The 13780-nt window shown below is 43.0% G+C and overlaps 1 protein-coding gene across 20 annotated transcripts in view; it reads left to right on the top strand.

Annotated features, from left to right (window-relative positions):
• The window catches only part of FBRSL1 (fibrosin like 1), a 497698-nt gene that overhangs the window by 211019 nt on the left and 272899 nt on the right, over positions 1 to 13780 (top strand). For 18 of the 20 annotated variants that reach the window (XM_087913415.1, XM_087913429.1, XM_087913406.1 and 15 more), the window contains exon 4: positions 629 to 664. The exons of the other annotated variants lie outside the window; for them this stretch is intronic. In XM_087913415.1, coding sequence (XP_087769541.1) covers positions 629 to 664 — 36 coding nt within the window. The remainder of the gene's footprint in view (positions 1 to 628; positions 665 to 13780) is intronic. 20 annotated transcript variants of the gene reach the window in all.

Below are 13780 nucleotides of genomic sequence, written 5' to 3'. Positions count from 1 at the left end.
GTCACTTGTCTGAGATTATATAGGTTCTCCTGCTTGAGCAGGGGGCTGGACTAGAAGACCTCCAAGGTCCCTTCCAGATTCTATTCTATTCTATTCTATTCTATTCTATTCTATTCTATTCTATTCTATTCTATTCTATTGTCTCTATTCTCTATTCTAGTCTATTCTAACTATTCTATTCTCTATTCTCTCTATTCTCTATTCTGTTCTATTTTATTCTATTCTGTTCTGTTCTATTCTATTGTCTCTATTCTATTCTATTCTATTCTATTCTATTCTATTCTATTCTATTCTAACTATTCTATTCTCTATTCTCTATTCTATTCTAACTATTCTATTCTATTCTGATTATTATTCTCTTCTCTTCTATTGTCAATGGGATGCCAGGTTCACTTCACAAACATGTTACTAACTTTAACAACTGCAGGGGTTTACTTAACGGTGACAAGAAAGGGTAAAACTCACTTAGCAACATAAATTTTGGGCTCAGTTGTGGTTATAAGTTAAAGACCACCTGTTTACCCATTGGCCAAAGCAGTGCGTGGATAAGACCTCCATTTTTTTTTTTTTTTTAGCATCCTTTGCAACTATTTTTACGACTTAACATCCATTTTCTCTTTTTCCGCAGAGTTCTGCTCAGTCGTTGTCAGGAAAAGGTTATTCGGTAAGTCATTTTGCGCGGCTTCTATATTTCTTCCGTTATTTCTTGGCTGGAAAAGAGTTGGACCATCTGTTGCATTTTCTCGGGCCCTGATGCGAAGCAGAGTCCTAAAAATAGGTTTGGGAAGATAAATTCTCCCACTCATGTTTATTGCACCTCTCTTCAGAGGAGCGAACGTGAAACATGCTCACTAAACGAGAGAAAACAGACAAGGAAACGGTTTCTTGCACCTTCCCACTCCGAAGTTGTCTTGTTGAACATGTGTACGTTTTCCAGCATCGATCCTGAGCTCACGGATGGATGTAACATTATAGGATTCCTTGGATTTGAAGAAAGCAGACTATTTTGGATAGCGCATTGGATGCTTCAGTAGCACATTGTAGATCATCCTCATCTTCTTTGAACGAGCCCATAATCCCTTGCGGGGTAGGGTCTGGGCAACTGAATGGAGCTAGCAGAGTGTTTACTGGCCAGATGCCCTTCCTGTCACCGATGCGGAGTTTTGTTCAGCAGATAAATTCTCATAGTACCCAGAGAGACAAATATCTGCCTCTACCTAGGATTGAACGCAACAGCCTCCTGATTGTGAGGTGAGAGTTCCACCTCTAGGCCACCACACTACTCCTTCGGTAGCCCATTGTAGCCCAATTCAGTAGTTCATTGTAGATGCTCTAGGTCTAATCTAAGAGTCGTAATCAGTACAGGGAAAAATGTATACAGGTAGCCCTCAACTTACAACAGTTCATTTAGTGGCCATTCAAAGTTACAATCTAACCATCTAACCATCATGAAGATGAGTCAGTGGCCAAGTGTCTGAATTCTGATCATGTGACCATGGGGATGCTGCCCTGGTCGTAAGTGTGAAAAACGGTCATAAGTCACTTTTTTCAGTGGCGTTGTCACCGAACAGCCCCTAAATGAACTGAGGACTACCTGTACTAACCAGAACTTCTGGAAATGGTAGCTTAGCAACATTTTGGCTAGGTTAGTAGACAGCTTTGATTGGCTGTTGAAATCTACAAATTGGGTTATAGAATAGAATAGAATAGAATAGAATAGAATAGAATAGAACTAAACGGAGAGGAGAGGAGAAGAGAAAATAGAGAATAGAATAGAATTAGAAGAAAAGAGAAAATAGAGAATAATGAAAATAGAATAGAAATAAAAATAGAAATAGAATTAGAATAAAGAATGGAATAGAAAATAGAACAGAACAAAACAGAATAGAATTCTTTATTGGCCAAGTGTGATTGGACACACAAGGAATTTGCCTTTGGTGCATGTGCTCTCAGTGTACATAAAGAAAAAATAAAATATATTCATCAAGAATCATAAGATACAACACTTAGTATAGTCATAGGTTACTATAAGCAATCAAATCATGCTAGGGAACAAATAAAACAATATAAATTGTAAAGATACAACACGGTTATAGTCATAAGTGGGAAGAGATAGGTAATAGGAAAGATGAGAAGAATAACCGTAATGCAGTCTTAGTAAATAGTTGGACAGTGTTGACGGAATTATTTGTTTAGCAGAGTGATGGTGTTCGGGAAAAACCTCTCTTTGTGTCTAGTTGTTCTGGTGTGCAGGGCTCTGTAGCATCGTTTTTAGGGTAGGAGTTGAAACAGTTTATGTCCGGGATGTGAGAGGTCTGTAAATATTTTCACAGCCCTCTTTTTGACTCATGCAGTATACAGGTCCTCAATGGGAGGCAGGTTGGTTGCAGTTGTTTTGTCTGCAGTCCTAATTATCCTCTGAAGTCTGTGTCTGTCCTGTTGGGTTGCAGAACCGAACCAGGCAGTTATAGAGGTGCAGATGACAGACTCAATCATTTTTGGCTTGCAGTGGAGCATCTCACTCAGTCCCACTATTTGTGAACTGTAAAGATCTGTGGGAAAAGACCCATTTATGGCTTCTTATCAGGTCTAATTATAGAGTCAAGTTTTTCTTACCTCGGAGTTCTGCTAACAAGTGGGGGTGGGGGAACAGATTTGGTTCTGGCTTTTATTCCTTAATAGGGGGAAAAAAAGCGATTGCCACCACGCTGGTACTAATAAATCACAGAGCAGACATTTTATCTGGTTGTTCCAAGCCTTTCCTTTTGATCAGCTCAACCAAATGAGCCTGTGAGGCCAGGATCTGTTTATCTCAAAGCTGCCAAAGTCCTGATACGTTTTTGGGTTTGTTTTAATTGCTGGGTCTTGCAGGGATCAAGGACCCATCCATGATTTCTGGAGACCTCCCAACGAGGGAGGATTTTGAGTTCATGTGTCCTTAAACAGAGACTCTCTCCTCCCACTGACCTGGGGGAAATCCTTGTGCTGCGTGAGAAGAGAAACGGCGAGATGTTCTGTTTTCACTGGATTTTGCTCACTTGATGGCTGTTCTCTTGGCTTGGTAATACTTTGTAGGGCTAGGTCAGGGGTGTCAAAACTTGATTTCATTGAGGGCCGCATCAGCGTTGGGTTTGACCAGAGTAGTCCTGCCCAGGTGGGCGTGGTCAGAGTAGGTGCGCCCAGCTCGACGTCACTCGTGTTGGGGGCACCTGTGATGACCAAGTGCTAAGGAAGGACTTCCCTCAGACCCTGTCAGGATTCTGGCAGTTACCCCAATTAAATCATGAGTCTCAAGCCTAACTTCAAAAGGATTTACTGGGAGTTAACATGTCCGGCACTGCCCGGGTGTAGCCAAGTCTGAGACACATCATTCATTGTCACCCTTGACCCTGGTTTTCCCCCCCACCCCACCCCTCTGGGTTTATCGTAATTCATATCCTCCAATGGGACACATCCATAGCCAAGAGTCATCAATCATGCTCTCCAGTTAGAATTTTGAGCGGCAGAAACTTCAGTCACCTAGTTACTATCTTTGAAAACATTTGTGGAATGCACTTTCAATTTCCAAGCTTCCACACTGCTCTTTCAAACCCCTTTCCCCCCTCCCTTTCTGTTGGCAACTCTTAAAAGACCGTAGAAATATTTTATGAGTTGACACTCTCATTATAATCTCCCTCCTTTCCTTCCTTCCTTCCTTCCTTCCTTCCTTCCTTCCTTCCTTCCTTCCTTCCTTTCTTTCTTTCTTTCTTTCTTTCTTTCTAAGAGACCTTTAAAATACAAAAGCTTCCAACCAGTTTGTTGTTATTTGGCCTATTAAAATATTGCTGCTGTGATTTAGGATTACTGCTCTCGTAGGCATCGTGGGGGCTGTGAGCTTTCTTAATATTATTTTTTTCTGAAGTGAAACAATCAAGGAGGCCAAATATAGAGCCGAGTGGATGGTTTTAATGTCTTTCACCTGTGCGCACTTTCGATATGATTGGTCTGCTTTCCTGTTCCACGAGCCAAAAGGAGAAAGGCGGGAGGGAAATACCAAGGTGTCTGTAGAATTGTTTTATAGATGCTTTTATAATTCACTTGAGTTCTGCCTTCCTACCGAAGCAACCCACCAAACCGTCTTCGCCCCTTCCGAAAACCGACATCTTTTTAATGCATTATATTTAGACTTAATGGCATTCCTCTAACATTTTCAAACTAGCACAAATGGGGAAAAAATAGCAGAGGAGACAGAATAAGCAAAATATCAAAGAGGTAACTGGCAGAGAATTGTAATCAGACGTTATCACGGGCCGTTCTTAATGAATGAGCACAATAGCCATCCATGACGGCTTCTTTTCCAACAAGGGATGTCCTTGAATGCACGTTGTTATCATTTCAGAAAGAGCTAGCAAAAGTTGTCTGTAGGGGAGGAAACCTTTGAAAGCGTCTCCCAGCCTCCAACAACGATCAAAGAGCTCAGCCTTTTTTTCCAATGCTGAAAAAAAAAAAACCCACCTCATTTCTTCCTTACAACTAAACCTCCTTACAACTAAAATGCCTTAGGTAGACAACAGGTAGACCTCGACTTACGACCACGATCGAGCCTCAAATTTCCGGTGCCAGGTGAGACAGCTGTTTAGTGAGTTTTGCACCCCATTTGAGCCACAGTGGTGCAGTGGTTAGAGTGCAGTACTGCAGTATTTTGGCTGACTGCCAGCTGGCTGCAATTTGGCAGTTCGAATCTCACCAAACTCAAGGTTGACTCAGCGTTCCCTCCTTCCAAGGTCGGTAAAATGAAGACCCAAATTGTTGGGGGCAAGAAGCTGACTCTGTAAACCGCTTAGAGAGGGCTGTAAAGCGCCGTGAAGTGTTATATAAGTCTAAGTTCCTTCCTTCCTTCCTTCCTTCCTTCCTTCCTTCCTTCCTTCCTTCCTTCCTTCCTTCCTTCCTTCCTTCCTTCCTTCCTTCCTTCCTTCCTCTTCCTTCCTTCCTTCCTTCCTTCCTTCCTTCCTTCCTTCCTTCTTTCCTTGGTGCACAGTGGTAAGAATGCAGTATTGCAAGCTAACTCTGCCCACTGCCAGCAGTTCGATCCTGACCGGCTCAAGTGGACTCAGCCTTCTGTCCTTCCGAGGTCGGTAAAATGAGGACCCCGATTATTGGGGGCAAGAGGCTGACTCTGCAATACCGCTTAGAGAGGGCTGTGAAGAGGTATCTAAGTCTAAGTGCAGTTGCTATTTTACAACCTTTTCCTGCCAACGTTGTTAAGCTAATCACTGCCACGATTAAATTAGTAACGCGGTTGTTAAGTGAACCTGGCTTCCCCCATTGACTTTCCTTCTCAGAAGGGCACAACGGGGAACACTGTGACCATCATAAATATGAATCAGTCGCCAACTGCATGAATTTTGATGCTGCAACGGTGGTAAATGTGAAAGTCATAAGTCTTTTTCCCCCCAGTATCATTGTATCAGTCACTAAACGGACTGTTATAAGTTGAGATCTATCTGTACCCCTTAAGGGTGGATTCCACTGTAGCTTTTCCATTAAATTCCAGTTGGAGTTATCTGTGCTTTTAGTAGCACAGATATAGATTCAGCGAGGACCACGTTGACTGTGGACATCCGTTGGAACAAAGCATACCAAAAATTGCATCCTTCTGCTATATTTGGTCCCCACATTGTATTTTAAATAAATCAACAGCCACGTGGATATAGCAGCATAAATCTGGAGGCTGGGCCAGCCGATGGCATCGATGTGATCCATCAGCTTTAGTGTGTAAATTTCCTTTCAACTTTAGTGTATAAATTTTCCTTTCCTTTCCCTTAGTGTATAAATTTCCTGGTAGGTTACTTCCTACCAGTTTTTCTTAGCCTACGGGAACCAACACAAACGTATTTCCCCGTGAATTTATGCTGGAAGTGAAGAACTTGCGAGCAGCTACGGTGAAAATAACATCTTTTTTTTTAAAAAAAAATGTTTCCAACTAAGGAAATTGAAGGCGACAGGTTTTAAGGACTGGGGAGATGGTCTAATCCAAGCCTTTCTCCCTTAAGATCAAAGTACAGAAAATTCCTTGACTTACGACCACGCTGAGCCCAAAATTTCGGTTGCTGGACAGGGCAGCTGTTAAACGAGTTTTGCCCCATTCTACGACCTCACTTGCCATAGTTGATAAAGTGAAAAAGTGCAGTTATTAAGCTAGTCACATGGTTGTTATACAGAGTTGCATTACCATACAATCGAGGTCAAGGGAGGTATACTAAGACCACTCTATAAAGCCTTAGTAAGGCCACACCTAGAATACTGCATCCAGTTTTGGTCACCACACTATAAAAAAGATATTGTGACTGGAAAGAGTGCAGAGAAGAGCAACCAGGATGATTAAGGGACTGGAGGTGAAAAGATACGATGAACGGTTGCAGGAACTGGGCCTGGTTAGTCTAGGGAAGAGAAGGACCAGGGAAGACAGGAGAGGAATCTTCCAATATTTGAGGGGCTGCCACAGAGAGGAGGAAGGGGTCACGCTGTTTTCCAAAGGACCTGAAAGCCAGACAAGGAATAATGGATGGAAACTGACCAAGGAGAGATTCCACCTGGAAATAAGGAGAAAATTTCCCAACAGTGAGAACAATCAACCGATGGAACAGAAGTTGCCTTTGGAAGAAAGAGAGAGGGAGAGAGAGAAAGAAAGAGAGAGGGAGGGAGAAAGAGAGAGGGAGGGGGAGAGGGAAGGAGAGGGAGAAGAAGAGGAGAGAGAGAGAAAGAGAAAGAGAGAAAAGAGAGGGAGGGAGGGAAGAAAAGAGAAAAGAAAGAAAGAGGGAGGGAGAAAGAAAGAGAGAGGGAGGGAGGGAGAAAGAGAGGGAGGGGGAGAGGGAGAAGAAGAGGAGAGAGAGAGAAAGAGAAAAGAAAGAGAGAGAAAAGAGAGGGAGGGAGGGAAAAGAGAAAAGAAAGAGAGAGGGGGAGAGAGAGAAAGAAAGAGGAAAGGAGAAAGAGAGCGGGAGGGAGAGAGAGAAGGAGAGGGAGAAGAAGAGGGGGAGAGAGAAATAGAAAGAGAGAAAAGAAAGAGAGAAAAGAGAGAGAGAGAAAAGAAAGAGAGAGGGAGGGAGAGAGAGAGATGACTGATGTGTTTGAAGAACACAGTGAGTGAATTGCCCCGGTATCCATCATGCAAAGACTCGTGTCTCTCTTGATGCTTTCATTTCCCTTCTGGCATTGCTTGCAAGCAAGCCTTAGAAGGCTGAAACAGGAAGTTGTAAGTTTCAGCATCTTCAGCTATCAGCATAATATCTGTGGTCAGGTCAGTCCCCTGACATGGTTTGCGGCCGTTTTCTGGTTGAGCGAGAGCGCCTTTTTTTCTGCTGATTTAGCATCGGTTCCCACCTGCATAACCAATTAAGATGTGCTGTTGACTAAAAATATATATATATATATTTTTTTCTGGTCGCTTGGCGGATTCCCAGCGACGGCCCTGCAGAATAGACTCGGCCGCAGATAGACCGGTTATCGGCAGGTCCTTGAAAAGTAGAGGAAGCACCAGAAAACGGAATGTGTTTTGAATGCTTCTTCCTAACCTGTGGGTGAAAAAATGTTCATCGCGTTTCTACGCCAGGGACCACTGATGGTCCGCGAGAAAATGTTGGTGGTCCACAGATAAATGTCCCCCCCCAAAGCATTTAATCCAGGCTGCGCGGGAACACAAGGCTTGCATCGCTTGTATTGCAAAAACATGAGGTAGTGAGGGAAGGGGGAAAAGGGCGAAGGAGGGGAACTTGCCCCACTCGTCCCACGCATCTCGCCTGGCCACTGGGCTGCTTCTTTCCGCTTCTTTCTTCTTCTGCTTTTGGCTGCACACAAGGAAATCAGCCAAAGTCTTTCTTTCTCTCCCCCAAACTCTGCCAGAAATGAGTCTTTGGGACCCTGCAAGGCCTCCTGCTCCAAGAGGCTGTGTTGACACAACAAGTCCCACAAAGACTCATTTCTGGCGGAGTTTGGGGGAGAGAAAGAAAAGACTTCTGCTGCTTCTGCTGCTTTCCTTGCATGAAGCCAAAAGTCTCTCTCTCTCTCTTTCTCTCTCTCCCCCTGAGAACGGAGCTGGAGACGGTATCCTGCGATCCCAAATAAAGAATGATCGATCGGTAGCAAAACAGGGTGAGGAATTTTCCTGCAGACTTTTGGGGGGAATTTTTCTAGGGTCTCTGGTCCTCGTGATTTAAAATGATGAGTTTGGTGGTCCCTGAGGTCCAAACGGTTGGCGACCCCTGCTCTAAGCACTGTGGAAGCTGCAGCTTCCCAAGGCCTCTGAAATGAGGAGGAGGAGGAGGAGGACATGTGGCAGCCAAACACTTTAAAAGTTTTGTCCCTTTCATAAGTTTCCATCTGTTACTTCTTCCTTGCCCCCAGGTGCTTTGGAGAATAGATTACCCCCTTCTTGTCTGTGACAGCCCCTCAAGTACTGGAAGACTACTATCCTATCATTTCTAGTCCTCTGAATTAAATCCATGTAACAAAGTAACAGAATAACAGAGATGGAAGGGACCTTGGAGGTCTTCTAGACCAACCCCATGCTTAAGCAGGAGACCCTACAACATTTCAGACAAACGGTTGTCCAGTCTCTTCTTGAAAACCTCCAGGGTTGGATGGAGCACTCACAAGGCAAGTTGTTCTACTAATTATTTTTTCTCACGGTCGAGAATTTTTTTTCTCCGTTCTAGGGTGCTTCTTTCCTGGGTTAGTTTTGGAATGAAGGACGGACCTCTGAAATGTTCTTCTGGGATGCACACCAAAATTTTCCTGGTGATGCCATCTCTGCTGGACAACAGCCTCTCTGATTTAGTTCCACCAGAACAGAAACGGTTCCTTGTGAGGTTTAAAACGTGGGAATCAGGGGTGTATTTGGGTAGATTGGTTCTCCTTTATCTGGCACAGAGACCAACTGAAGCCCGTGGAACCTACCTCTGAATAGACACACTTAATGTTGCCTCGTGTGACGAATTCAAGTAGGAAGTTTCCGTCAAGTGACTTCGTAGTAGAGAAAAGGATGGAGTTTTGGGAAACTGCTTGTCAGTGCAGCTTCTTTGCCTCCGTTGGCTTTCCACCTTAAAAGGAATGCTCATTCTCTCTCCCAACAAAAAAACACCACCCCTGTATCTACTCACCTGTGGACAAAGGTGTCTTTGAGATGTGCGGCTTTCAACCCGCTTATGATTTTTTGTGCGTCTAACAGCATGCCAGGCCTTGCCCTCAGTGTGTTTACGGTTCCGAGCAATTTCCTTCGATGGTGCAAGCACAATTGCCCCTTGGAATAGGCAACATGTGTTAATTGAACCAAGCCGCAACTTTTGACAATGGTGCTTTGACTTATTTATATTTAAAAACAGCTCAGAGGTAACGACTTCCAAGCATTAAGACGGAATGAGGAATGAGCTGGGTGCCAAACGAGAAAATTTAGATTATATAGTGTCAGTTTCCCAATTAAAGTTTTACAGGAAAATGTTCTCCGTGGTTTGTGCTGCCGGGCGTTTTTGATTGGGTTCCCTTCCAGCCACGGTGCAGATAGGTTGCTTCTAAGCATCCGTTTAAAACTCTGAAATATTTATGGATCGTTCCCCTTAATATTGAAATACAATTCCTGGAGATATCTTCCCCATGCATAGATTTTGTAATAAAATGCCTGGGAGCTGGCACTCAGCTGGCACTTAGTCTGTGACTGATGCTTGGTTTATTTGTTTTAAATAATAAAATTATTTATTATAGATGGGTGAACTCATTAGATTTGCAGACCAACACCAAGCTGGCAGGAGTAGCCGACACTCTGGAGGATAGGCTCGAGATACAAAAAAGGATTTTGACAGCTTTGAACACTGGGCCCCATCTAACAAAAGGAAACTCAGTGGTGGGGAAAAAAAGTACGGTTCTACATTTAGGCAAGAGAAACCAAATGCATACGGATAGCATAGGTGGTACCTGGCTCAATAGTAGTAACTACAACAGGGATCTTGGAGTCCTCATGGACAATCCCTTAAATAGGGGCCAGCCATGTGCCTCAGCTGCCAAAAAAGCCAACACAATTCTAGGCTGCATAAACAGAGGGATAGAATCAAGATCACGTGAAGTGTTAATACTATCCTATAATGGCTTGGTCAGGGCACACTTGGAATACGGCATCCAGTTTTGGTCACCATATTATAAAAAGGTTGTTGAGATTCTGAATACAAAGAAAAGCAATAAAATAATCAGGGGACTAAAACTTACAAAGAATGATTGCTGGAATTGGCTAGAGTTAGTTTAACGGAAAGAAGGACTAAGGGTGACATGATAGCAGTCTTCCAATTTGTTGAGGGGCTGCCCCAAAGAAAAGGGAGTCAAGCTCTTCTCCAAACCACCTAAGGGCAGGACAAGAAGCAACGGGTGGAAAGTAACCAAGGAGAGAAGCAACTTGGAATTAAGGAGAAATTTCCTGGCAGAACAATTAATCCGTGGAACAACTTGCCCCTAGAAGTTATGGGTGCTCCAGAACTGGAGGGTTTTTGGGGGGACAATCATTTGTCTGAAATGGTACAGGGCTTCCTTGCCTGAGCAGGGGGTTGGTCTAGAAGACCTCCAAGGTCCCTTCCAACTTTGTTATTCTATATTCTGTATTCTATGCATAGTAGAAAAGTATTTAATTCCTGTCAGACTTTCTTGATGCTTCTTACTGCATCTCCGGACCCCAAAATGAAGGGTATTTTTTTTCTGCAGGTCTCTCACACTCTTTCATCATTCAACTCACGTTCCTTCCTTATCAAGAGTGGCTAAGTTGTCCTTGTGTTCCGTTTACCTGGACTTGTCTCTTTTGCTTGTTTTTCCCCCCATTTTTTTGAGAAAAGCGAAATCCCTTCAGTGAAAGCTCTTGGAACATGGCCCTGCTACACAAATACTTTTCCAAGTCACCGCACTCGACAAGTAGATGACTGCATTTGTCTCTTGAATCATAGCTGTGCCCTTCAAACGTCAGTTGTTGAGGATCAACTTTTAGAGCTCACTTCCTCCTATCCGTGCTTGAGAGAATCCAAGGGTTCATGGCTGGTTAATGTCACCCAGAGCTAGAAAAGCGATTGGCTGTTTCCCGTGGGATTTTGATAGAAGAGAATATTTGCAGCTCGGGACTGAACTGTGGGGGTCCTTGGTGGCCTCTGAGCTTGGTTGTTTCTTTGCAGATGTTTCATGACAAAACTTGGTAACATCTTCAGTGTTAGAGGGGAGAGGAGGAGGAGGAGGAGGAGGAGGAGGAGGAGGAGGAGGAGGAGGAGGAGGACAATGACTATGGGATCCTTTCAGCTTGGTTATTTTCTTGCAGACATTTCTTGACCCAATTAGGGAACATCATCAGTGCTAGAAGGGAGTGGGGTTGGAAGGAGAAGGAGGAGCAGGAGGAGGAGTGTGAGGTCTTTGGTGGCCTCTGAGCTTGGTTGTTTCTTTGCAGATGTTTCATTACTCAACTGGGTAACATCTTCTTCAGTGTTAAAAGGGGGAGGAGGAGAATGAGCTGGACTCCATGGTCTTTGGTGCACTCTGAGTTTGTTTGTTTTGTTACAGATGTTTCATTACACAACTAGGTAACATCTTCAATATTAGAAGGAGGTGAGGAGGACTATGGGGTCTTTGATGTTCTCTGAACTTAGTTGTTTCTTGCAAACATTTCATGACAAAACTAGATAACATCTTCAGTGATAGAAGGGAGAGGAGGAGGAGGAGGATTGTCCTTGGTGCTCTCTGAGCTTGGTACCTATTTTGCAGATATTTCATGACCCAACTAAAGAACATCATAAGGCTTTCCTTGGACCCTTTACCTGGAAGGAGAAGAACCTCCGTCCTCTTTCTCAGCGTGGATGCAAAGGAAGAGAGTGAGAAAAAAAAAATTGGGGAATCCAGAAATAAGGAGATGCTGTAGATCTTTTGAAGGAGCACAGGAACCCTTGTAGGTCACCTGAGCAAAAATTCTCTTGAATTTTAGAGTGGCGCCTTCTTCCCAGGGTCTCTGGCACTTCCTCTGTCTTCTCTAATAAATGGCTTTTAAAGAGGGTTCTCTGCTTTTGGCTTCTGCCAGCCGGCATCTTGAACGAGCGTAATCCACAAATATCAAATGCTGCCAGGGTTCCATAAAGGCCATCTGTCTCTCTTCCAGACTGAAGTGCAGCCTCCCTCTCTTTGTGGTGATCTTTCTGATTGGTTCTATCGCCAGTTTCCCCAAATGTCTCCTGAGACGAGACGGGTTTCCGTGTGCTTGTTGTGTGCTTGTGCTGGCATCTTTGCAGAGTCTCTTCCCTCTGCTTATCTCTTCCAAATGAGCGGCAACTGCTGTTGCTGCATGTGTGAGTATTTGTCAAATATTTTCCTCCAATTATAAAGCTTGGCCCAGACACAGCCAAAGGGATTCTCGTTCGCTAGAAAAATTCTTCAATTATGCTCTGTGGAATGCTGGTATCTCCATCCATCCGTCCATTCATCAATCCCTCAAGGTGTTCCACAAGTTGACCTGAGGAACCCAGATAAGATCTTTGGTAGGTTTTGGATACATTCAGCATCTGAATAGAAGAGAATATTTTGTGGCTCCAAGTTGAAATGTGGGGTCCTTGGTCCTTATAGGGGGCTTGCATGAGCGCACCAGCATGTCTACCGTCCTTGTCCTACTGTCCCCATTCATTCGTACTCATATACTTATATGTTTATATGTTATGTTCATACTTATACTTGTTTTCTCATATATGCTTGACAAACTAAACTAACTAAATGAATAAATAAAACAACATAAATACAGAAAACAACTTGGACTCCTTGCCTGCATGTCTCTCCATAGCTCCAATATGTAAAATTGTCCCAGCTAGCAGGCACAAAATAACTATTTTGAACGACCCTGCAAGGCCTAGCCACTTTAATATGCAACTTGTTAGGAATTTCCTCCCCTAAATAGCTAGAGAATCATTATTTTTCACCGTTCTTGCAGGAGCAAAAAAAACCTGTCATCACCCTTTCCAGAATTATTTCTTTTTTTGTTTAAAAAACAAGTAATTAAAAAAAAAGTTCTGCCTACCAACTTTTTTTCCTCATTTTCTTCTTTTGTGTTTAGCAAAAACAACTTAAAACTTCAGCTCCAGATTAATATTGTTTCCAGATGTAGAATTAAGAGAAGCTTTTTAAAAAAAGAAAGAAAAGTTAAGCATAGAGGTTGAACTTTAATTTAAAAACCCTGTTCCTAGTAAACTCAACTCTAGCCAAACGTTTCAGCACATCAAAAATTTTGCATCTGTATACTGATACTGAAAAGTTGCAAAGAATGAAAATGGTGTTATAAAATGAGGAAAATTGATTAATAAAAATATCTAGAATAAAATAATAAATAACAGCTAACAGGATTTTATCATAGATTTAAATCTGTTATTTATTATTTTATTATAGAATTATTAATTGCATATTTACTGAGTGTTTTTTATTTGTTCTGGTCTCTGGTCTATGATGACTGCAGTAAACTGAAATTGAATTGAGCCCAAAATTTAGGTGACTAAGTCAATTTTGTCCCGTTTTACAGCTTTTCTTTCTGCCACTCTTAAGGGAATCCCTGCAGTTCTTAAGTTAGTAACCAGGATGTTAAGTGAATCCAGCTTCCCCCTTGACTTTACTGGTCAGGAAATCGCCAAAGGGAATCATGTGACCCCGGGATACTGAAACCGTCATAAGTACATGCCAGTTGCCAAGAATTTTGATCACGTAACCTTGGGGAAGGCTGCTATGGTCGTAAGTGTGAAAGTCACTTTCTTCAGAGCCG

This window comes from Pseudonaja textilis, chromosome 15, assembly GCF_049901715.1.
Source record: "Pseudonaja textilis isolate UNSWEBS1 chromosome 15, rPseTex1.2, whole genome shotgun sequence".
Lineage (NCBI taxonomy): Eukaryota > Metazoa > Chordata > Lepidosauria > Squamata > Elapidae > Pseudonaja > Pseudonaja textilis.
This window is presented reverse-complemented; position numbering and strand designations above follow the sequence as displayed.